Source organism: Vicugna pacos, chromosome 14 (assembly GCF_048564905.1).
Source record: "Vicugna pacos chromosome 14, VicPac4, whole genome shotgun sequence".
Lineage (NCBI taxonomy): Eukaryota > Metazoa > Chordata > Mammalia > Artiodactyla > Camelidae > Vicugna > Vicugna pacos.
In genome coordinates, this window is record NC_133000.1 from 9,449,237 (window position 1) to 9,475,237 (window position 26,001).

At 33.2% G+C, this 26,001-nt stretch overlaps 1 protein-coding gene across 7 annotated transcripts in view; it reads left to right on the plus strand.

Annotated features, from left to right (window-relative positions):
• Positions 1 to 26,001, plus strand: part of NBEA (neurobeachin) — a 540,106-nt gene that overhangs the window by 245,262 nt on the left and 268,843 nt on the right. For all 7 annotated transcript variants that reach the window (XM_072976118.1, XM_072976119.1, XM_072976123.1 and 4 more), the window contains one exon: positions 13,229 to 13,293. In XM_072976118.1, the coding sequence (XP_072832219.1) occupies positions 13,229 to 13,293 (65 nt within the window). The remainder of the gene's footprint in view (positions 1 to 13,228; positions 13,294 to 26,001) is intronic.

Sequence of the window (26,001 nt, forward strand, 5' to 3'; positions counted from 1 at the left end):
TTGAATACAGTCAATTGCTAACCATGTGTGGTTCAGAAAATTGACCCTGTGAATCAAAAATTAGATTTTCATGGAAAGTTTTATTAAGGTGAACTAAAGATGGACCCCTTGAAGCTAATAGACTTTCTACATGGCCTAAGCAGGGAAGGAGATTCAGTCTGAGCAAAGATCCGGAGAGAGGTGAACCTGTTACATGCTCAGACCAGTAACCAGCCTCATTTGGATCGTATCGGTAATTAAGCAGCCAGACAATATATTTATTTGGGTTTATGTGTGATGCAGGGAACTACTCATTTCCAGGTAATACATGAAACAATACTTCCTCAAGGGTGTTTTCTAAGATAAATGTTATAGTATGTTAATAGCCAAGAATTGAAATTGATAAGAAATTTCTAACTTGCAAATCGTGTTCAGTAGTTCATGGTGTTTGCTTTTACAGGTTCTTCCTGTTTTTAGAAGGAATAAAGCCACTGTTTTATTCCTAACTATCTAAGAAATCCCTGCCTTTTTTTCTGACAGTGCCTGACCTCAACTCTCATCTGTGGTATAAGTCATCTCAAAATTAAAGGGGCAAATTATGCATTTAAAGTTTTTTGGAGTTGCTACGGTTATATCATCTTTCTTGCTAGAAATTTTGTAATATATCCTAAGTATAAATAAAAGTAAAGCAGGAAATTGAAAATGTTGTGACACATAGAGATTATTCTCAACAAGGGTGATAAGAAAGACTTTAAATTATTAGAAAATATGGAGTAAATTATACAGTAAAAATGTACGTATTTTAAAGAAAAAAGAAGATGGAAGTATGAAATAATCAGAAAACGTCTGTTTAAAGTGTCTTGGGGCGAATGCCTGTTGAACATTTGCAGCAGTGGAGCAGACTCAGGTACCTGCTATCTACGTGATTATTTACACCATCCCCCTATGAAAATTTAATCCAAGATTTAAAGAGCATGTAACTCCAATTGCTTTGATCACTTCCATGAGGCCTCTTAGTATTGATTTCTTTATTTCAACTTCTGGAGAAATCGGCAGGTATAATAGATTTAGTGAGTCAATCATTTTTGTGTTATAAAATTGCTACCTTAATATGTGTATTACTCATACATGTTACAGCACTTTCATCCTTGTATTAGTTAGTTCATATCCAGCCCAAATGTATAAACAGAGAAAGAAAATGATGGGTGAACCAAAGTTCCGAGCTCATCTGTGTGAAAATAGTAAAATATATAGGAGAAACAATAAGCCTTTTCTTATGTCTGAATTCTCATAATTCTACTAAAATTGGGCAAAAAGCAGCTGGTAAGCCTTGGCCACCTGTGGATAATCTTTAAGAGTGCCACGGTTTCTGTGGCAGAGGAGAGGGCCTGTAGTCTATTCTGAGGTAAACAGACTCCCCGGCATCACAGGCAGACCATCTCCTGCCCTAAGACCCGTGCCACCCTTTGCTACAATGCCCACCCCTTTCCTGTCTTCCCAGTTACTTTGGTTTGTTTGTTTTCCCCCTATTTTTATTTTTCTATGTTTATATTGTATAAATTCTTCAGACACTTTCCTGTGATTTTGTTGTTGTTGTTTAACTAATTACAGATTAACAAGAAGCTGCAGAAATAATACATAGAGTCCCATGTACCCTTTTCCCAACTTTTTCTAATAATACTATTTTATATAAATGTAATACAGAATCAAGAGTAGGAAATTGGTATTGGTACAATACTTTTAACTAGATACAGATATTGTTCAGTTTTCACTATTGTATGTGCATTCATTTGTGTATATGGATCAATGCAGTTTCATTCCTTACATTGATGTAACCACTACTACTATCAAAATACAAAATTCTTGCTGTTACCTCTCATCTTCCCAACTATTTCAAACTCTCTTCTTTCATGAGGCTTTTCTGGCTTACTATGATATGGTTATAATCCCTCCATCTTTCCCTTTAGCATTTGAAGTCCATGTATCTAGATAGTAAATATAGGTACCTGTTTATACACTTAATTAGGTGCTCTTACAGGTGATGAATACATGATTGTCTTTATCCATTACACTGGAATTTCCATTAGAGTAAGCATCATGTCAAGTATTTCCTCCATTTTTGAAGCATTTCATTTAGCCAATGAGAAAATAAATGTTGTATAGTCTCATCAGTTGCTTAACATTAATTAAGTGAGTTTTGAATTATACAACGTTTATTTAAAACTATCCAAAAAGAAAGACTACTTAAGGATGACAAAGCCTTAGAGTCTTCAAGGTCACATTATAAGTGTTATTCATTTCAATTTTACTAAGATTTACACCAAAACAAAATTCATTTCATTTTTCTGTTGCCAGTGATGTCTTCTGTTTTGCCCTCACTATGTCATCCACACCTAGCACAGTGTCCAGCACTTAGTATAGATATTTACTCATTACTAATTGAGTTAATTCATGAGTGTCCCCAAGATGATTAGATATATTTATTTTTATTGTGGTAAATCATATATAACATAAAATGTGCGATTTTAACCACTTTTAAGTGTAGAATTCAGTGGCATTAATTATATTCACAATGTTGTATAACCATCATCAAAATTACTTCCAAAATTTTTAACACCCCAAACCAAAACTTTTTACCCATTAAATAGCAATTTTCCATGTCTCCTTTCCCAGACTCTGATACCTCTAATCCACTTTTTGTCTCTATGATTTGCTTATTCTCTCTCTGTATCACCTAAGTGGAATCATAAAGTATTTGTCCTTTTGTGCCAGGTTTATTTCACTTAATATCATGTTTTCAAGGCTCTTCCATGTTATAACATGTATCAGAACCTCATTCTTTTCAATGGGTCAATGATATTCCATTCTGTGTGTACTGTACATAGCACATTTTGTTTACTCATTAATCTTTTGATGGACACTGGGTTTTCACCTTCTAAATATTGTGAATAATGCTGCTAGTAACATTGGCCTACAAATATCTATTTGAATCTATTTTCATTTTTTTTAGGCTTATACAACTAAAATAATTGAGTAGAATTACTGGCCATTTGGTAGTTCTATGTTTGACTTTTTGAGGAACTGCCAGTTTTTAGTGTCTGCACCCTTTTTCATTTCTGTGAGGAATGAACAAGGATTCCAATTTCTCCATATCCTCTCCAACACTTGTTACTTTCTTTCTCTCTCTGTCTCTTTTGCTTATTTTTGTTGTTTTTTAAATTAGAGCCATTCCTAGTGAGTGTGAAGTAGTATGTCATTGTGGTTTTGATTTGCATTTTCCTAATGCTAATAATGTTGCATATCTTTTCATGTACCTACCTATTCAAGGCCTTTCCCAGTTTTTGGCTGGGTTTTTTGTTATCTAGTTGAATATGTTCTTTATTTATTCTGGATATTAAACCTTTATCAAGTATACAGTTTGCAAAGATTTTCTCTGATTCTGTGGATTATTTTCTTTCTCTAGATACTGTCCTTTGATGTACAAAAGTTTTGAATTTTAATGAAGTCCAGTTTATCCATTTTTGTTTTTGTCACCTATGCTTTTGGTATCATAATTTTGAACCTATGGCCGAATCCAAGTTCATAGAGATTTCCCTTATGTTTTCTTTTAATAGTGTTATGAATTTTAGGTCTTAAATTTAGATCTTTGATCCATCTTGAGTTAATTTTTATATATGATATGAGATAGTGATCTAACTTCATCTTTTTGCAAATGATTATCTGTTTTCCCAGCACCATTTTTTGAAGAGACTATTCTTTTCCCATTGAATGGTCTTGTTGGAAATCAGTTGAGCATAGATGCCCACAATGATCTTTAATGCAAAAGTAGTTCCGGTCCATTAAAAGAAAAACAATTTAAAAATATGTATTATAAGTTTAAATAAAGTTTTTCCTGTTACTTCATATTTTCACTACTTAGAAGTAATAATAAGTAGTCATTTAATATGTATCCTTTCAAAATATATTTGTACACATAAATACAAAATTATTTTTCTTGTTATTAGTATAATCAAAAATTTCTGTTACAACAGCAATAGTTTATTAGATTGATAGTCTAGAGCAGCACTGTCCAATAAAAATATGGGAGCCACATACAATTTAAAATTTTCTAATAACATTTTAAAAGGTAAAAAAGAAACAGGTGAGATTGGTTTTCATAATATATTTTATTTAACCTAAATATAATTTCAACATGTATGTAATCAATATAAATTATTTAATGAGATGTTTTACATTCCTTTTTTTCTGTTGTAAGTCTTGCAATTCAGGTATAAATTTTATCCTTAGAGCACATGTCAGTTTATCCTGGCCACATTTCAAGTGCTTGTAATAGCAGCATGTGATTAGTAGATGGTGTATTGGTCAGCCCAGCTCTTTCTTCCATGTATGGACATCTGTGCTTCTCTTTTTATAAATGTTAATATAGTCTAAAAGTAAACAAGGTGTTCCTGAAGCCCAGAATACTGTAGGTCTTCAAGCAAAATCAGCTAATTGTGCGTCATACTTCTTGTACTGGGTTGAAAACAACAATATCTAAGTTTCTCTATAACACGAAAATTCTGATGTTGGCTTATACACCTATAACTGCATGATTGTTCATGAATTAATGTAAAATATTTTAATGTAACTGCACATAATTCTGCTTCATGATAATGAAGCACAACAGGGTCTTAACTTTCAAGATTTAATACTGTAAGTTCTTGTAGTCTTAAATGGTAGCATAGATAAGTGGCATGGTGTAACTTAACTTGCCAAGATCATTGAGATCACCTGTGCTACAGATTTGGTAGACGTGAGTGAATAAGCCAAGCAGACAACAGAGCATCAACAGCTCGATGCAGCATGGCTCCTCCCTATTTATTCTTGAAAACAAGGCAATTTTCATAATGGTTTCTTGCTTTTGTTTCTTGCAGTAACCACAAAATATTAGTACATAAAAGGTGTCAGAAAGTACATCTTGAGAAATATTAAATGTCTATTTTCTCTTTAGGTTATCTATGGACATTTTTTGACAAGCTAAACTTGCATAATAGTTTAATAATACTGAGCACTTTTGTGATAGTTATATATAGGCTAGAGTTCTTGACGCTAATGGTATAGTTTCCTTATATTTATATTTTACTGTGTCTTATACTTAAGTTATAAAGTTTTGAGTATCATTCTGTTGATACACCTGGTCTTAGCTCTAGAAAAATACGGCATTTAAAGGCCGTCATGAAGAGTGATACCAGCAGTACAGTGTAAATTAAGACAAAGTAGTTGAACGTTGGTCATGACTCAGATACATGGTAAAGTCTTAAGAAATGTGTTCAGTTAAACAAATGTAAATTATCTTTTTCATGATAAATCATAGAAATTAGAGAAAAACAGTCTTTGTTATTTCCCTGATTATAGACTAGAATAGGATTTTGTTATATTGTTTTTAAGTTTTAAAAGTTCTTTTTCTTCAAAACTACATTTAAAAAACCCTATTCCAGCTTTTACTGTTTTCCTACCTACATAGATCTTAAAACATGAAACATTTTCTTTATTTTCTTACTTAATAAAGTTATCATTTCCTTGATTTCTTCTGATCATTTCTAGTAGCAAGTTTTTCTTAAAAAGGAAGTATTCTCAACAGCTCAATTTAATATAAATATGCTCATATGTTGTATATATTCATAGTTATAGAAAATGCTCTGTTTAAAAAATATATTGTAAAACAACCTAGATTATTTTTCACTATAAATACAAACATAAATATATGTGTATCTGTTATATATTCATAAGAATATGCACAATAAAAAATTGTGTTAAATTTATTTACACAATTTAAAGATCTACCGAGATCCTGGGAAACCTCATTATGTTTATCTTTATGTGATGCACTAACTCATCTTTTAGTAATCAACTAGGTATATTTGCTTATTGCCTAATCATTTTTCTATGGTTGACCTTTGTATCGATAATCTCTTTGTACCGATCATTGATGATTCATTTCTTACATTTAGTTTTTTCCTACAGTGCTTTTAGTAAGATGTTTATAAAAATAAGCAATGAAAGTGAAAAAAATCATACTTTGACTATTTTCATTTTTTATTAGTTTTTATTTTTGCATACATTGAAAACATTACTCATCCCTGTTTTTTGCTCTGCGTAATATTATTTGCCTCAGTCCCTGTACTTATTAACTTCTCTAATTTATTGCACAGAATTTATAAACATGCCAGTTATAATGAACATTTGTATAAACCCTTTTGAGGAATGTACTTACTTCTATTAGTGGCAATTAATGATAAGTAGACATTAAGGATATAGGAAATAAAATATGATTATGGAGTTCCAGAAGACTTAAGATCTCAATATGACCTCCCATTTTTACCTTGAAATATTTCTGTGTTTTCAAAAAATATGAGAAGGATTAAGTCTTTAAGGACATTACATTGGTTTACTTAACTGTCTACAAAGCAAAAGGGAATGAGAAATGTGCATTAAACTGACATAGAAGAGGAAAAACTGGTGGGGGAAAAATTGTGGGCTGGGTCTAATATTTCTACTGGGTTATCTAACTACCATAAAATGATTATGAAGAAAACATAGGGATTTCATTGTCATCCTTCTGGAACCTATTTGTCTTCAAAGTGTTAGTTTCAAAGGGTCCTTAACTTGATATCCAATTCTCTGAAAAAGTCCTTCATCTTGAGGAAATTTTATGCATCGATGTAAAAGAGTTAAAAATTGTGACAAAACTGTCTAAAGACTTGGCAGCTCTCTGCAGGCATTCGAAGCCAGTTTAGTATGTTTCCCTATGAAGATAAAAATCTGATGGCTACATTTAATTTACGCCTTTTCGTATGGCTGTTCATCTTCTTCAGTAGTGGAGCAAGTGAGTGTATGTGTGTGTCTGTGGGTTTTCTCAAGAGGCGAAAAAAGACTTTGGAATGATTTGTAGATAAGGTTTTTAAATATACATTTTTTCCCTGTCATTGCCAAGAGACTGTCTTTGTTGAAATGATGATAAATTATTATTATTATCGCATTGTATACATTCTCATGTATCCATTTGCCTTGTTTTAAGTAATTTCTCTAAGTCTACATGTCAGAATTGTTAGGGAGCGAGGGCAGTGATTAAAGTATCCTTTCCCTGTCCAGCTATATCCCATTTCTTAACTCTCAGCATACACTCAGTTCCTCCTCTGTGCTGTGCACTTGTCCTGTCACAAAGCTTTGTGTAACTCCCCTTTCAATATTTTACCTAACTATTCTTTTGAACTCCTAGAATCAGTTACATAGTAATATGCATTTAAGAAATACTTTTTGAAATGCAAAAACAAGTGTGTATCAGTGCAAAGGGATATAATCACTGCGTAACCTTTCATTACTCATTTTTTACATCTTTGTTATAAGGTAGCACTTTCAGTCTTACAAAAATGCCATTTATAGAAATGAAATAGCATGTCAGAGCTATAAAGAACTTTAGTAATGGCCTTATTTTGGAGATGTGGATACTTCAATAATTATGATGTAATTATAATGCTGTAGTATACTATTTTACAAATGAGTAGAAGGAATTTAAGTAATTGAACAATTTAAAGAGAAATGTACACATTGCTTCATAACACTAAATTACGCCATGCTGGCAAGTTAGGAACTCTGAGGGTTGTGTGTGTGCGGTCTTGTTGAGAGGGAGAAGTGACCTGATTCAGTGGTTCTCAGCACTGACTTCACATCAGAACTACTTGGGGAGCTTTAAAATGATACTGATGTCTGGGCTCCATCTTTAGAGATTATTCTGATACGACTGGTGCTTCTTAACAACACTCCTATTGAGTCTTTTGTTCAGTCAGAATTGAGAACCCACTAATTTAAGGATAACATAAACTCTTTTAACTTAGGTGGCATCCACTTTGATCTTTGCTTAGGTCCAGGCCTGCGGAACTACTCGTGTCCACCCAGCCTTCACATCGTAAAGCATACCCAGAAGGCTTCTGTGGTAGAAAAGAAAATATTCATGTTTGGCAAGCAAATAGCTACTAGAACCAAGAAAAAATACCAGGAGATATTTCTTAACTTTTATATATCAGGATAAAATTTAATTTTTTTCTGTTTTCAGTCTAATGTCACTAAACTTCTAGAATGGCACTCTAATTGCCTCAATGCTGTAGTATAGTCACTGAAAATTTCATCGTCTGTCTTCTGGTTCTGTGGTTACCACATGAATAAATACAGCTCTTCCCTCAAAGTTACAGTATCTAAAATCTAATAGTATGATTTGGGCATAGAACATAAAAGTGAAGTTGTAGAGGCATGTGGAAAATACTGTTAAGCTAGCAAGTTTTAAATTAAACTCTTTTATTGGAGAATTGGTATTTCAGCTTTTTGTTGTCTTAACATACTGTAATAAGTGTTAGATAAACTACTTAGGTCTGAGGAAGGAAAAGCAGTGTATTAGAGGTGGCAGAAGCACAGGATACACAGAGCCTGTAAACTTTCTTGCCTGGGCTCAGAGAACAGAAAGTATCTTCTCTTCCTATGGTTGGAGGAAGAGAGAGAGAGAGAGAGAGATCCCTTTTTCTTTTTGCCATTTAGAATGCTCTCTCAGGTCTCCCCAGAAAAAGAACCCAGTTAGATCATGCTTCCATAGGTGTAGGGAAACACTATGTTCAGTTAGTTATGAGCGTCCTTCATAGGAACATTTTAAGAGGTTTTATTACCTATCATATGGCCTCACATCTCTGATAATGACGAGAGGTGAATTGCATATGAATTGTAGCTCACCCAGTAAATCACTAATCATTGTATTTAGTGAGTAGTACTTAGGTGTCTTATGCTGTAGCAGGTGCTAAAAATTAAATATTAGGATTTAAAACCACGTTTCACTTCAAAAGACCAAAGCAGAAAGACCAAGGAGTTCGCATTCTTTTAGAAGACAATTATTGAACAGTTGACAATTGTATTACTTAAGTCAGAGTCCCTTCCTGAATACTAATGTGGACTACTTTCTATGTGAACAAGTAAAGAAAAACTTCATCTACAACTGATTTTACTCTTTTTCTGAAGTGAGGACTGACCTTATTCCTTTCCAAGACACCCCATTTTCTAATGCCTTTTCAAGATTTCCCTGTCACCATTTCTCTCTTGTAATCAGTGTTTCTCTGACTCTCTCATTCTCTGTAATCTACAGCTCTTTACCCTAAAAATTATGAACCTGTCTTTCTCTTAGCCTCCTATCCTGTTTTTTCTTAGCTTTCACACAGAATTCTTTGAAAGAGTACATTCCTCAATTCCCTTTCATTCACCAACCCAGTGCAATCAGGCTTCCACCCACTGCATCCTAGTCACCAAAGACAGGGAACTCTCTTGTGTTTTCGTCATACCTGACCTTTCTGACAGGTGGTGAAATTGACAGTGTAATAAGGTGCAAAGAGCGTGATTGGTTTCGAATGCTTATTTTTTTAAAAAAAATCTGAACAACTTGGGAGAATAAAGTGAGAAAGTAACAGTCTCACCATCACAAAAAGGTTCAAGAAAATTCTCTCGGGCAAGACTTCAGCCCTCCTCTCTAATGTAAGCTCTTCTTTAGGTAAGAAACTTTGAGAGAAGAGCGGTTCTGTAATTTTAGGTCTTCTGAGGAAGGAACTGAACTCAAATACAAAGCCTTTCAGTAGCATCACATTGCTGCCAAAGAAATTTAAGAATTATATTGCTTGTTTAGTTTCAAAACTAGTTCTGGAAGAAAAAAAAAGATCTGCACTACTGCAATGCTGAATTTTCATTCAAAAGATGTCTTCCATATTCAAAACCTCTCTGTAACCTGATAAATTTTTTTTCCTTTTTGACAGTCTGTTAGTCTGCATATAGTCCAGGTCTCTCCTGATTCTTCACAGAAACTGGATTAACTTTACAATAGTTCTGTGAACTGTTTCTTAGATCTGTGTCTGCCTTTCATCTGATACCTTCCCTTGGACTCATGTTTAGGTTTGTTCCCATGTTTGGTTCTTTCCTATACCTGGAGCGCTTGGTGGGTACGCACTCCTTTGCTCCGTTGAACTGAAGCTTGGTCATGTGACTTTCTCTGACCAGACATGTGAGAAGTGACACGTGTTACTTCTGGGCAAAAGCTACAAGAGCCAGTGACCCTTGATCCATGTTCTTTCCCTTCCACCTAGGTTGCCTGTAGTGTTGCAGACAGTGGTCACGTTGTCAGTCTAGCTCCCAGGGCGAGGGTGATGGCAAAGCAGAGCTGAACACAGGCAGTGGACGTGGACCTAGAGCAAGAAACAAACCTTTGTTTTTTAAGCCCCTGAGACTTGGGGGGCTGTCACAACATAATCTTGTCTTTCCTGTTTGATCTACTCGTTTTTCTGGCAGAGCATACCATTAGTAGATTCTTGAAACAGAGTGGGTGAAAAATAAATGTTTACTCGTGTCTGAAAATGTAACTCTTCTGTCCTCATTTTTTATGGATAGTTTGGCTGGAAACAGCGTACTGAGTGTTACGTTCCTCGTGATGCTGCAGGCGTTGTTCTCTTTTCTCTTGTCTTCCAGTGTGGCTGTTGAGAAGTCTAGTGTCTTTCTGATTCTTGATGTTTTGTATAAATATTTTTCTTCTTATTAGCCTTTTCCTTAATCCTGGTGTTCTAAAATTTTCTGATGATGTGCCTTGTTTGGGGGTGTTACATTAAAATTTTTACTTCTTACCATTAATAAAAAAGAAAATAATATTAGAGATTTAAAACTCTTGCATTTTTAAAATTTTCCCAAGCAGTATGCACACGTGGATTATTTTCTTCTGAACAATGCTGTAATATTTTGCATCTGGTTTTCAATATGGCTAGATCTCTTCTTATCCCCTTCAACTGCTTCTTTCTCTAATCTTAAAACCGTGAGTGGTTCCCAAGAATCAGCCTAGGTCTTTTGATCCTCATTTTGCTTGTTGTTCTTTGAAGACTTTGCCTAATGCTGTGCCTCGGTTAATACTTCTCTGTCAGTAATTCCAAACTCTACAGTCCTCTTTGGTATGCTGACTTCATTCTAAATGCAAGAGACATAAACTTAAGGCAGCCTTACAATTTTTCCCAAATGTGTACCCTTCTTCTTGAATATTTTCATAATAATATTCCCGTTCTCCCAGTCATCCATGTTAAAACCACAGTAACCTCATGAGACTCCAGTCTTCTACATTAGCCCTAAAATCTGGTTTCTCATCCAGTCTGGCCTCTCTCCTTTGTAATGTCTCTTACTTTCCATTTCCCTACTTGAATACTAGGTTAGGTGCTTGTTGTCTCTCTTCTGGAAAGATACATAAAATAGTCTCCTATTATTTCCTCTTTTTGCTTCTAAAACTAATTTCTTGAATGAAGTCTTGCAGTCATACACTTCCATTGGCTTTCACATTCTTTAACCTCTAGTACCTGTAACTTAGCTCATGCTTATTTCCAAGTTCCTCTATCAGCAATTTCAGATTAGCATCTCATGGGCTGAAGGCACCGCCACAGCTTTTTTTGATCAGAACAGAGGTTTTTAAAACATGTCAGACTGTGATCTTTTAGACACAGAGTAATTTGGGATGGGTATGTCATACCTGAATATGTCCTTTGTGAAATATCTTCTTGAAAATCCTATTCACGTGAGAAGTTTGTGTTGATAAAAGAGACTTGGTGTACAACAGCATCATAAAGAAAATCATGTTTAAAAAGTCTGCTCTTCAGAGTGGCATGATTCTTGTTACATAAGAATCAGTTTTCTCTTTAGCTAATATGATAGCTAATGTCAAGTATTCCTGAGAAATTTGCATATTGTGTGGGATATTGTTTTTCAATAAACAGATCGTATGTAATGGGAATATACAAAACGTATGAGGATGGTAGTAAGTTACTTTGTTAAAATGTGGGGAAAAGTACTGCCTATAATTGTTTTCTTTTTTTGTTAATAATTGTTTTTAACAGAAATTATTTGGAAGTTTTAATAAGCCCTGTAAAATGCAGTAATGATCTTGTCATTTGGATTAATTTCAGGTCAAAGTTATGGTAGCTAAAACACTATGGTTTTGCTAAAAACAGAGTTATTTAGGCCTTTTTAAAGGTCATTATTGTCCCCAGAATACCACATCCCTTTTTCCAAATTGTTGATTCTTTTTCCTGGGAAAATGTAGATTTGGGATTTGTTCTTCTGATTTCTTCAAAAATTTACTTAGAACAGGGATTATTTACTTACCAAGTACCTACGTTTGGGAACCACATTTATTCCCAGCACGTGTGCAGAGCCTTCAAAGGGAATGTGATCAGGAGTAGAGTGACGGGTTGACATGGAGACTGTGTTTCATGAAGATAAATTCATGGCTAGCACTTTATTAGTAGAAAAGCATGAAGGAAAAAGTCTATAGATGAGGCATGAGTGATCAAGAAGGATTTTTAATAAAATGTAGTAAGCAAGTTTTTATTTATAGTACTATTGAAAGGGATATGTTTTAATCCAAAAAAATTTGATTTACCAGCTAAATTAAAAAAGACCCCAAAAATGAAATCACTATAATGAATTAATAACAAAAAATTGTTTAAAACTTATGCTAAATATGCCATAGAATGAGTGTAAACTGAGCAATATACTTTCCTAATTCAAAACATTTTATAACAGTCACTTGTATTCATGAGGATGAAACTAGGAAACTGCCAGATGCACAAATACATTTTAATCTAAATCAGCAAAGAGAGATGGCATTTGGATAAAATTTTAATATTAAGTTTTTTCTTTTCTTTTTTTTTTAACAGATTTCAAAAGAATTAATTTGTAACATTTTTTCTATGTACTCTTAAGTCATTTGGAATGCATGTCACTGGAATCTTTTATTGCCAAATCAATCTAAATACGCTGTTTATATTTCTCATTTTCATCTTATAATCACAAGAAAAATCTCTGTATTAGAGACGAGAGTTTTCCATCCCAAATGCTTCTGGTCCCTGGGTCATTCCATTACTGATCATTTGGTCTCTTCTGGAAGGAAGCTTTGAGCTGAGAGCCCTCTTTCTATCTCAGTCTGCATCAAGCCTGGAATTTACTAGGAATTCAGAAAACACCTTTTAAACTAAGTATTACGGGGCTGCTTTTAAAAATGTGATTTCTTACAAAATAACATTTGTTAAAAATTTTTTAGAAAGACTTATAAATACTATCACGTGGAAGTTATTAGCAACAACATGATCCTTAAACCAGATGTTACTTTCATGTACATGCTCATTTTTCTTACACTTGGTTTGCTTTCTCCTTTTAGGAATGGCAAAATTCTATCCAGAAGAATGCAGGACTTGCATTTATTGAACTCATCAATGAAGGAAGGTAATTAATTTTACAATTTTTAGACAACTAGTCAGTGTACATTTTATTCCACTGGGCAACTGCTCTTTCCTGCCATCTGTTCCCAAAATGTGTAAGAAAATATATTTTTGTTAAATAATTTATCACACAGAAACTTAAGTTTAAAGGAACAAAGCTTTAAATGTTAAACATATTTATTGGGGAGAAAGCATGTATGAAATAAAGGGACAAAGTTTATAAGATTTATATGAGATCTGAGCCACGTCTTACCAAGTAGTAAAGTTGTTCTACGCATCAAGTGAACCCAGTCTGCAGTCCCATCTGCCACCCCATCTGTTTTCAGAGCCGTACTCCATCTTTGCTCCCTCAGCCCATTTCAGTTCATGTGAAATAGTTTTCCAACATGTCATGCTAGCTGGGATCCAACTAAAACCGTGAGGGACAGCAAATATAGGAACTGTATGTCTGGTTCGGAATTTATTTATACCATTGTTAAAATGATATTGTAGGTGGAATTATGTTTGAACCTATTTATTGCATTTATCACTTTATGATAGACTGTTGTTCACTGTGATGTTTCTAATAATTTATTGGCAATGGATACATTAAGACAGATGTTACTGTCACCATTTTGACATGTAACATGTACAGCTTCTATAGCGAAAGACCTGCATCCTATAAAACTTGAGTTTCTTCTGTGATATTGTGCATTCTTTGGAAAATAATGACAGAAGATTTGACATAATCTATTTCTTATTTGAAACCATGTTTAATTAAATTTATAAGGAAATAATATTGCTCTACATAAAACTTAATCTTTTTCAAAGGAGGTGTTGTGAAAGAATATTTTGCAAGATACTCCATCTGTATATGCTATAAAAGCCTATTTTAAAAAATTAACTTAAGTGCAATTTAGTATTTTTTCCATCAGTGCGTTATATTCTGAGAAATAGTCTCTGTTTTCATAACAATTCATTTTATTTTGTATTTCTTATTTAGATATTTCATGATTGAATTATTTTTAATCATGATACTATAACTCTATATATTAAAATAAATTTGCATTCACTGCCAAGAAAATGATACAGGAAAATATCAGTTTTCTTTTATAACAGGAAGAATAATAATAAAATAAAAAATAAAATAAATAAAATAAATAAAAAATAATAATACCCTATAGTTCTTAGAAAACTTTATTGTGGTAAGAATTGATAATTATTATTACCCCTCTTCAGGCAATGAAAAAATAGAAAAAAGGTTTTTTTGTCCAGGCAGCTAGCTCATTGACATATAGAAATCTCTCACTTCACATACATGCTAGTTTTGCTAATTTATTTCAACTGTGAAGTAAAAAACAAAAATTTTGTTGTCATCAGTAACCCTGAAGAGTTAGCAGACTGAACCTTCAGCATTTAAGGTTAAGATTATAGTTGTTGTCTTGGAAAAGGAGATGAGTGAAAAATTTGCCAACAGAGATTTTTTAGCTTTTGAAACTGTTTTGTTGTTCAGTCATAGTGTTTGGGATTTATTTTGTTTTGTTTTAGGAAAGAAATTGGAATTATAGAAAAGAGTTATAATTAAAAAAAATAATTCATAAAAGCCTCAAAAATGCTTACCATAATGTTCCTTCTGCCATTCTAGATTTGTTTTCATTTTTTATACTAATAGTTACTCCAACAAAGATAATTTTGAAACAAATACTGAAATATGGTTAGCTGTAAATACACAAGAACATACCATGTGTACGTTAGCATAGCAGGTATCTATTCAGTACTACGTACCAAATACTATTCTAGGAGCTGGGAATCGAGAAGTGAATAAGACAAATATGTTTCTAAATTTAGAGGCAAAGACAAACATTAGACCAGCACCTACAGTAACACAAGGGTGCAGTGATAGAGCTGGGGTAGGTGTTAAAGCAAGCAGAAGGCAGGGCACTTAGACTTGTCTGGATGGGTGCATTCTTCCATTGGTGGGATTATCAGGGTTTTCAAAATGTGTATCCAAGCAAAGGCAATATAGTAGAATAAAGATCATCTTTTCAACAAATTGTGCTGGAACAACTGGACATCCATAGGCACCAAAGTAACCTAGACACAGACCTTATACTCCTCACAAAAATTAACTCAACGTGGATCACAGACCTAATGTAAAAGGGAAAACTATGAAACTCGTAGACGATAACATAGGAAAACGTCTAGATGACTTTGTGTTTGGTGATGACTTTTTAGTTATAATTCAAACGACATGATCTATGAAAGAAAGAATTGCTAAACTAGACTTCATTAAAAGGAAAAACTTCTGCTTTACAAAAGACAATATTAAGAGAATGAGAAGACAGCCACCGACCCGGAGAAAATCTTTGCAAAAGAAACATCTGATAAAGGACTGTTTATATAAAGAACTCTTAAACCTCAGCAATAAGAAAACAAACAATCTGATTAGAAAATGAGCCAAAGACCTTACCAAACTCCCAACCAAAGAGGGTAAATAGATGAAACATAAGCATAGGAGAAGATGTTCCACATCACATGTCATCAGGAAAATGTACATTAAAACACCAGTCAGATACCACTACACATACATTAGCATGGCCAAAATCCGGAACACTGACTGCACCAAATGCCGGTGAGGATGTGGAGCAGTGGGAGTTCCCATTCATTGCTGGTGGGAATGCAGAATAGTACAGCCACTTTGGAAGACAGGTTGGCGATTTTTTATAAAACTAAACACTCTTACCATAGGATATAGTAGTTGTGCTCCTTGGTATCCACCCAGAGGAGTTAGAAACTTATGTTCACACAAAAACCTGCACGTGGATGTTTACTGCCAAAACATGGAAGCAACCAAGATGCCCTTTAGTAGGTGAATGGGTAAGTAAATATTTATTGATGTGATTCATCCAGATAATGGGATATTTAGTAATTAGCACTAAAAAGGAATGAGCTTTCAAGCCATAAAAAGATATGGAGTCACTTTAACTGCATATTACTAGATGAAAGATGCCAATCTGAAAAGGCTACTATATGATTCTAACTCTGACATTTTGGAAAGAGCAGAACTGTGGACACAGTAAAAAGATTACTGCTTGCCAAGGATTAGGGGGAGGGAGGGATGACTAGGCAGAGAATTTTCAGGGCAGGGAATCTACTCTGTATGGTGCTATAATAGTGGGATACGTGTCGTTTTACATTAGTCCAAACCCTTATGTTACTTCCATCCTTCAGAGAAATGAGGCAATTTGTGAAACAATGTCAGTGTTAGTGCCTGTTTATTTATAGTGTATTTTTAAGGCTGTTTCCTTAGTGCCTATTATAATATGTAGCATATGTATATTATTTGCACCAAGTTCAAATACCCGTTCTTCTGTTGATAAACTGTCAGACTCTGGGCATGTAACACAATCTCATTCTGACATCGTTTCACATTTTGCCCTGTTTCTGTGAAGGTTGCAAGTAATGTATGACATTGATTACAACTGCTACAATATAGACACTTAAAAATGGAAGGCTTTTGGTTATTTTTTGTTACTGCATATAATTTATATTCAGGATTTTGCTAACTCTCATCCTTAGTCCATTTCCTTTCAGTTTAGACCCTTCTCTTTATAAATTTGAACTGGGAATTCCAGATCAAAAAAAAATACCATGTTTAGATAGTTGGAGTGTAGTTACAGTAAAGACACATTACTCTGTTTATCTGGCTTCTATTTGTTGATGCCAACTTTGTGTTAGAAACAAATTAGATTCTTTACACACACTTCTATCTCATTTGTATGGACATACATTTTCTTAACTTTTTCTAATAGTGTAAAATGTAATATATAAAAAATATTCCTCTTGGTTGTTAGAATATCAGTCTTTAATTTGTCCTTGTGGGAATGAAGATAAAAATCTTTAAGTGGAAATTGTTATAAATGTTTATCCTACTTAACAGCTACACTCGCAAATATAATTCATCAATCATAGCTGGAGAAAGCAATTGTGCAGTTGTCTACAATTAACAGGACAAAAACAGTTGATGAATGTGCAGCTGAATTAAAGTACTCCCTAGGACAGGCTGAAATTATAAACTGGATCATTTAGAGGAATCTAACAAAGGATCTTTATAATTAAAACAAAGCAAGGTTAATGGGATGTAAAATTGCCTATAATATCTTGGCAATAATAATTGGATTTTAAATTATTAAAATATGAATTGAACTGTAAAGCAAATAAGAAAGACTTTTAAATTATGGAATTTGAGAGATCTTGGGAAATAAATTAATCATTTGCCTAAAATAAACCTTTATCACTCTTATGGAAGCATATAGGATGTAAGTAATGAATATTCATAACCAGCCAGAATGTATTCTTGTGTAGCACTGAATTTAATCTGTGATTCACAAGAAAACACTTTTTTGTTTCGTCTTTTAAAATAGGGAAAAATATATACCTTGAATTTCTTAGGTTTTGAAGAAGAGAAGCATTGTGCATCCAAGTATAATTCTTCAGTGATCATGTGGCCCAAACTTGAATATCCTCTTTAATTTAACAAATGCTATTTAATAATTAAATAAGCTTGGATTCCTTGAGTTTGTTTCAACTTGATTTCACTAAAACTGTGTTGAAAAAATAGAACCGAAACTGAAAGATAAAGAAACTTTTTTCTTAGAGTTGAGATTCTGATTAAATTTTGAACCAAGAAACCTGGGAACTCCTAGAAAACAGTTTCCTCTGTATTTTTTTCATGAAATGTTTGATCTATACCTTTTCCTTACTACTATGTTACTCATTTTACACATTTAGTAAGTTATTAAACATGTTAAGTTTTCTAAACAAATAGGTTTAAAAAAAACTATGCTTTTACAAAATTAATTATATAGATTTTAAACAAAATTGCTAATTTATAGACTTTTATAATTTTAGACATTGATAATAAATAAAATGCTATTTACCTAAAACTAAAATAAACAAGTCCCATTTGATAATGGCTAGATTTCAAGTAAAAAGGAAATACATTTCAAAATTAGTGACTGTAAGTTTATTTGAATTACGTTTTTAACCATGTTTAAAATATACTACATATGCATGTGTATTGAGATTTTTCTTTCTCTGAGAACTTTAAATATATAGTTTCATTCAGGGCACCATTATTTTAACTTTGGTGAGAGTTAAGTAATATTTTATAAAACACTCATAGTTCTTTGCATTTAAGAACAAAAAAAGGGCAGAGAGAACCCTATCTTTGGTATAATAATTTCTGTGCCTTATTTCCCTCATTTCTTAGAGACATAAAGGTTTTTGGTTGTTGTTGTTTTTCTTAGCTTATTATTGCAAGCAAATGCCAGCTGAGATTCAAATGATCCATATCTTTATTAGAAAACTTGAATTTACTTTCTGCACCATTCTGACACAACCAGGATCAGTTGGCAACGAGGAGAGTAGAGTTGGCCTTTGCATTGGGTGGCTGGTATGTTGTTTAAAGAACAGATACAGGGAGAAGTAAACTAACAGGAGAACCAATGCTAATATGAAGGTATGGTGTATGTAGTCAGTCCAAGCATACACTAAAGGTGAAAGGTAAAGGAATTGGTTGAGCAAGCCAGATAAGACAAGAATATAGTCATGGCCTGAGCCATAAGTCTAGAAACTCCTACCAAGGTTTCCAGAGAATTGAAGCATTGATTATAGGCTGTTTAGTTCCCATGTTGGTAAAGTAAGGATACACAGATGATTTATAGCCCTCAATTGCTGTGTACAGACCAACATGTGAAAAATCAGATTACTTATAACATGACTGTTATAAAGAGTCACAGTCCAAGCTGGACATGGTTGTTATTTTCTAATTACCAAAGGTAGTGTAATACCTGTACAGGCATTCCTGAAGTACTTAACACCTATGTAATTACGGTACATACAGAAAATAAAACCCTGAAAAAATACTAATGAAATATTCATTAGTTTTAGCAGTGATACAAATACATTTTATATCTGATCTTCATCTCCAAGTAATTTGTAATTGAGAAGTTAGGATTTACATGCAGAAAAAAATTAAACAGTTCAAAATGTCATAGACAATGTATAACCAAGTACAAAATAGTGATATAAAAACTGCATTGACTTTAGAAGGACCTGTTTCAGTGGACACCAATGATTGTGGAAGGCGTCTTTTAGGAGACAGGACCTAAATAAGTATAGACACACTGTGTGGGATTAAGAAAAAAACAACCCTAGCTTTTTGTGTGAAAATTAAGATTTAAAACAATAGAAAATACATTTATATTCTTTATTATCTAATAAAGCAAATATGGACATAATTTTATTTTAAACTAATATTATAATCTCTCTTTGAGCTTTATATTATTTAAATAGAGTCAAAGTTTTCCTAATTTTTAAGTGATGACCAATACTCTTCTTATTAATGCTTATTTTATAGAGTTTATTTCTGTATTACAAAGAATATGGAACTTTGACATATTTTTTTAAAAAGAATTGCTCATACTTAAAAATGAGACTCCAAAATAAACAGTCCATTATTCCAAAGTTCAGATTTTTTCATTCTTAGCACAATGTAAGAAAAACAATGGATTTCACTCACTTAAGAGCAGATTGAAGTTAAAAATATACATATTTCTACCAATCATTTAAGGAAGAAATGATACTAATTACACTCAAAGTCTTCTAGAAACAGAAGAGTAGGTAACACTATACAGATCATTTTATGAGACCTGATAACAACACCAAAGACATTACAGGTAATGAAATTACAGACCAATACAAACCATAAATATAGGTGTCATATCCTTGATAAAATTTGGAAAATCAAATTCAGCAATATATGAAAAATATTACATCATGAGCAAGAGGTGTTTATCCCAAGAATGCAAAGTTGGTTTGATAATCAAAAAAAAATTCATCAATGTGAAATGCCGTATCAACAGACTAAAAAAGAAAAAATATATATGGATATTTTATTAGATGTAGGAAAAAACATTTGAAAAATTCAGCATCTATTCATGATAAAAACTCTCAGTAATCTAGAAATTACACTCTCTCCATGCAACAGATGGTATCTACAAGAAACATACAGCTAACATCCTACTCAATGGTGAAAGACTAAATTCTTTCCCTCTAGAACAAAAACACGTCAAGGATGTTCTTATTGACTACTTCTGTTGAATATCGGGCTGGATGTCTTAGCAAGTTAAATCAAGCAAGTAGAAAATTCTAACTTGCCTGAAAAAAAAGCTACTAGAACTAATATGTGAATTAACAAAGCCACAGGATATGAGGTCAATATTAAGAAATAAATTGTAACACTTATAATATATGTGAAATACTGGAAATTTAAATAAAACCATTATAATAGTATCAAAAACATGAAATACTTAGGGATGTACTTAGTAAAATATGTGAAAGACTTGTACAATTAAAAACTACAAAATATTTCTGCAAAAAAATTAAAAACAAATAAATACAGAAATATATTGTGTACATTTATCAGAAGACCCAATAGGATTAAAGTGTTCATTCTCCGCAAACTGATCTATAGACTCAAACCTGATCAATACTCCAGCAGGCTTTTTGTTTTTTTGGTAGAAACCAGCAAGCTGATTTTTAAATTTTTGTGAAAATACAAAGGATTTATGACAGCCAAAACAAATTGAAAAAGAACAGGGTTGGAGGATTATTGTAAAAGTACACAAATAGATCAATAGAAGGGAAGAGAGATGATCTTACAACTCAATAATAAAAAGACAAACTACCCAATATAAATTGGGTGTATGATTTGAGCAGACGCTGCACTGAAGAAAGTACACAAATGGCCAATCTGCAGATGAAAAGATACTCCACATATATTTCTCTTGGGAAATTCACTTTTAAACCACAGTGAGATAACATTATGTATCTACTACACTGGGATAATTTAATAGATCAGCAACACTAAGCCTTGGTGAGGATGTGGAGCCAGTGGAACACCTATACCTTGCTGGTGGGAGTGCAAAATGGTACACCCCGTTTGTCAGTATCTTATAAGGTTAAACATTCATTTAGCATGTGACCTAATAATTTCAAGTCTAGGTATTTTCCTAAAAGAAATGAAAATATAAGTGCACAGTAAGGCCTATATGTGAGTGTTCATAACAGCTTTACTCATAATAGCCACAGGCAGGAAATAACCAAAATGTCCATCAGCTGGTAAATTGATAAAAGTATATCATTATATGGAATACTACTCAGCAATAAAAAGGTTTGAGCTACTGATAACACACAACATACATGGAACTTAAAAGTATTATGTGAAGCTAAGTAAGCCAAAGCGCAAAGACATACTGTATGATTCCATTTATATGACATTATGGAAAAGACAAAATCACAGGGACAGAAAGCAGTCCCCTCATTCTTGTGAATGGCAGATAAAAGGCACAAAGGAATATCCTCGGGTAACGGTAATGTTCTTGATTCTGGTGATGGCTGCCTGAAATATGCATTTGTCAAAACTCATCAAACTGCATTTAGAAAGAGTTAACCTTATTATATGTAAAGTATACCTCAATAAACCTGACTTAAAAAGCAAAACAAAACCCTACAGTAGTGCTTCATTACTTGTAAAGTCCTGCAAGGCCTTTGCTTACCTGGCCTTCCTTATCTCCCCACACTGAACTAGGCACCCTCTGTTTACTGCTAAAGTACCCTTATGTCACGCTTACATTCCATTGTCATTTGCCACCACAAAGAAGGCCCTCGATGAAATATTGTTGAGTGAATGACTGCCTAACTGTGTGTCCCTTGCCTTTTCTCACTCTGGAATGCCCTGTCAGAAGCCACATTTCCCAAACAAGTTAAACACAGTTGCCTGTTTGTGTGACTTTGGGCAAGTTACTTAATCTCTCTAAGCCTTAGTTTCTTCGTATGTATAATGGGTCTAATTATGCTTATCTAATAAGATATCAAATGAAGGAATAATCCAATAAAATGATACCTATAATGCACTTAGTCTGGTAAATAATTCTCAATGTTCCTGGCACATAGTAAGGACTCAAGAAATGAACATTTGCCTTGATTATTATTTATTTAAGTGGCATTTGGGCTGGGTTTTGAAGGCTATGGACAAAGGAGGTTGAAGAAACTAGATTACTTTACACATCCCATTAGGAGCACCAGTGAGTCTTCTGTGTTCGCAATACAGTGTGTCACTGCTCCCTCTGTCTATAGCACGTTTTATGCAGAACAGACACATGCACACAAGTAGTAGGACAGAGTGGTGATAATGACCTGTTCAGAGGCTTCCTAGGGCATTGCACTACTTACAAGTGGAAAAAGTTAAGATAAAAGCCATGTGTTACTTATTGTCCCCTTTCTTTTCCAAAGGAAATGTGTTTTAGATTGCATTACAGTCTAGTTCCTAGAATTTATACTGGTAGATTCAGCCGTAGAAATTGTATTTCTTAATCAAGGAAAATGCTCTTATTGGGACTTGTATTTATAGTATTTGCAACACTCTTGTCCTTTTCCCTTGGAAAAGGACCCATACCATTGAAGGAGCACAGAAGAGCTTGGGAAATTAATCAAAGAGAAGGTCATAGAGCACACATTTCTTCCTGGCATCATTGTGCTTTATTGTGGCTACTTATGATGTTATGTCTCATTTGCTTCCAAATTTTTGTCAAAAATGTTTTTCATATAATTAATGCATGTTTCTTCATTCCTATTATTAGAAGTTAAATAGAGTAAACTGGCTTTTAGAATAAAACAGCTTTTAGCCAGCTTTCTTCTCTTTAGTCATTGCCACATCTCTGATTTTGAGCCAGTTTTTCTCAACTCACAATCCCTATTCCATCACTTCTCAGAGTTTTGTATAGCTCTTAGTGCTGGTTGTTATTCTCCTGGACATTACAACTCTGAGCTGTTTAATTAGACTCTCAAACTTAAGCTAGGAGCTTGATTATTTGGCCTATGGTTAAGCTAAAAGGAAGGATTCTTCTCACCAATATTTTTTAAACTATTATCTTGACCAATTATAGGACATAAAATCAAGTTAATAAGTTCTCATCAGCATTTTTAATAACAGGAAATAGTAAATAATGGAAAAAACAATTGGACATATTGCCTCTTGTTCAAATAAGTACTGTTTGCAGGAAGGGAAAGAAAGGAAAAATGAAAGTGAAATTAAGAGATACAGAGGTAGAGTAAGAAAGTTTAACTTACAAATCATCAGAATTGAGAAGGCAAAAAATACAGAGTAGGGGAAATTCAATACTTTAAAAGATGGTGTGAATTTTTAAGAGCTGATTGAAAACAAGAATATAGTGATACAGGAATCACAATGTACCTCAAGTAGGATAAATACAAAGAAATCCATGCTAAATGCATGATACTGAAACTGGACAATGCCAAAGATAAAGAGGTAAAAGCTCTCAGAAGGAAAGAACTGATCATCTATAAAAAGGAAAAAATTAGAATAAAAGCAACCAAAAAAGCTGGAAGAAAGTAACTTACTACTTTCAAAGTGTTGAAAAAAAGAATTCTCAGTAATTGTATATGCAAGAGAAATTTTTTTTAAATTATGAGGGATGATGGTGGAGTAATTTTGTGACATTTTGACTTACTCTAGTCCCATCCTTTGTTCCTCAACTCAATGGAAACCATAAAAAATAGCACACATTACAAGCACTGTACCAGAGAGAGCAAAAGAGACATCATCAGCAAAGAATTTTAATCACTTACTTATTTTGATCTGTCTGGTGACTCCCTGGAAGAATGGCTTAAAAGATTTGTCTTATTTTTAGGGGAGGGTATAGTTCAAGTGGTAGAGTGCTTTCGAGCATCCACAAGGTCCTGCGTTCAATCCCCAGTACCTCCTCTAAAAAAATAAATAAATCAGTATACCTGATTACCTTCCTCTCCCCGCCAGAAAAAGATTTGTCTTATTTTGCCTAACTTAGAACTGTCCTATAGTTTAAAAAAAAAATCCTGAGGGCATTTATTGAAAATACTTACAGGCTAATGTCTTCGGTTACCACTCCCAGAGCTGATAACAGTTGAGGCAAATGATAGACAATCCAAAAAACCTGAGAGGAACAACAGGGGAATGAGATGTACCCAAGTGCTTTGAAAAGCTCTGATATATTCCTGGAAATCTAAAGGGCCATGCACATGCTTAACTTTGTTGTTCATGCTTTGGAAAAACCCGAGAAGGCTCTATAAACTCTCACCTTCTGCTGACATTGGGACTCTATGGAAGCAGAAAGTAAATGCAAAGGTAGAGTTGAAACCTGCATGGCTGAGTGTTCAAGGGCTGTCCAGACACATACACAGCTCCTGGAGAAAGTCTAGGAGACATTTCTGGATCTAGGCATTAAAGGAAATCTCTGCCTAATCATTAGCTGCCACTAAGATAATGAAAAAGCGACTTCAGTAACCACACATGAATAAGAATACAGACTTAATAAAATTAGTTTAGAAAAGTCAGTTCAACAAACAGGCAACACATAAAAACAGAAAACAAGTCCTGGGGAGAGGAAAAAATCAGATTTAAAAAGTTGCCATATTATAATATTAAAAATGTCAAATTTTCAAAAAATCAACAGAAACTGCACTTAAGGAAGTAGACAGTAGACTTTCTAGACAAGGATATTAACTATTTAAAATATATTCCATGAGTTAAAGGAAATATATCTAAAGAAAGAAAAGAACATATGAGAACATTATTTAACCAAATTTAGAGTATCAGTGAAAATAGAAATTATTAAAAAGAGTACAGAAGTTCCTCAAAAAATTAAAATTACCATATAATCCATCAGTGTAGAGTTTAGAAATTTTGGAGTTGTAAAGTACTTTTTAAAAAGAATACAGATCTTTAATCAGTAACCTAAACTTCCACCTTGAGAAACTAGAAAAAGAGAACTAATTTAAAGCAATCTTTAGAAAGGAAGTAATAAAGATGACAGTTTAAATAAACAAAGTAGAGAATATCAAAATCATAGAAAAGATCAATGAAGTCAATAGCTGGTTCTTTGATAAGGTCAAAAAAATTGACAAAACTTAAGCTAGAATACCAAGGGAAAAAAAAAAAAAGATGACCCCAAAATAAATAAATCAGGAATGAATGTGGGAACAGTATTACCAACCTTACAAAAAGAAAAATGGATTATAAGGAATATTATAAATAATTATATGCCAACAAATTAAGTAATCTAGATGAAATAAAATTTTTGGAAACATAAACAGTGCTAAAATAGACTCAATAAAATTATGAAAATGTTTCTGTTTATAATAACAAAATTTTAAAAATATTAATAAGCACATAAAAAGGTGCTTAACATCACTAATCATAGAAATGCAAATCAAAACCACATTGGGATACCGCCTTACACCCATTAAGATAGTTATTATAAAACAAATAACAGTCAAACAAAAAACAAAAAATAACAAGTGTTTGTGAAGATGTTGAACCCTTGTATACTGTTGGTAGGATTATAAAATGGAGCAGCCTCTATGGAAAAGAATACAGAAATTCCTCAAAAAATTAAAATTACCATATAATCCAGCAATTCCATTTCTGATTATATACACATAAGAATTAAAAGCAGGGACTCAAAAAGATCTATGTACACCCATTTATTTACAAGAGCCAAAAGGCTGAAGCAAACTGTTTGTTGACAGATGAACGAATAAACATAGTGTGACGTATACATACAATGAACTATTATTTAGCCTTAAAAAGGAAGGGAATTCTAACATGGGC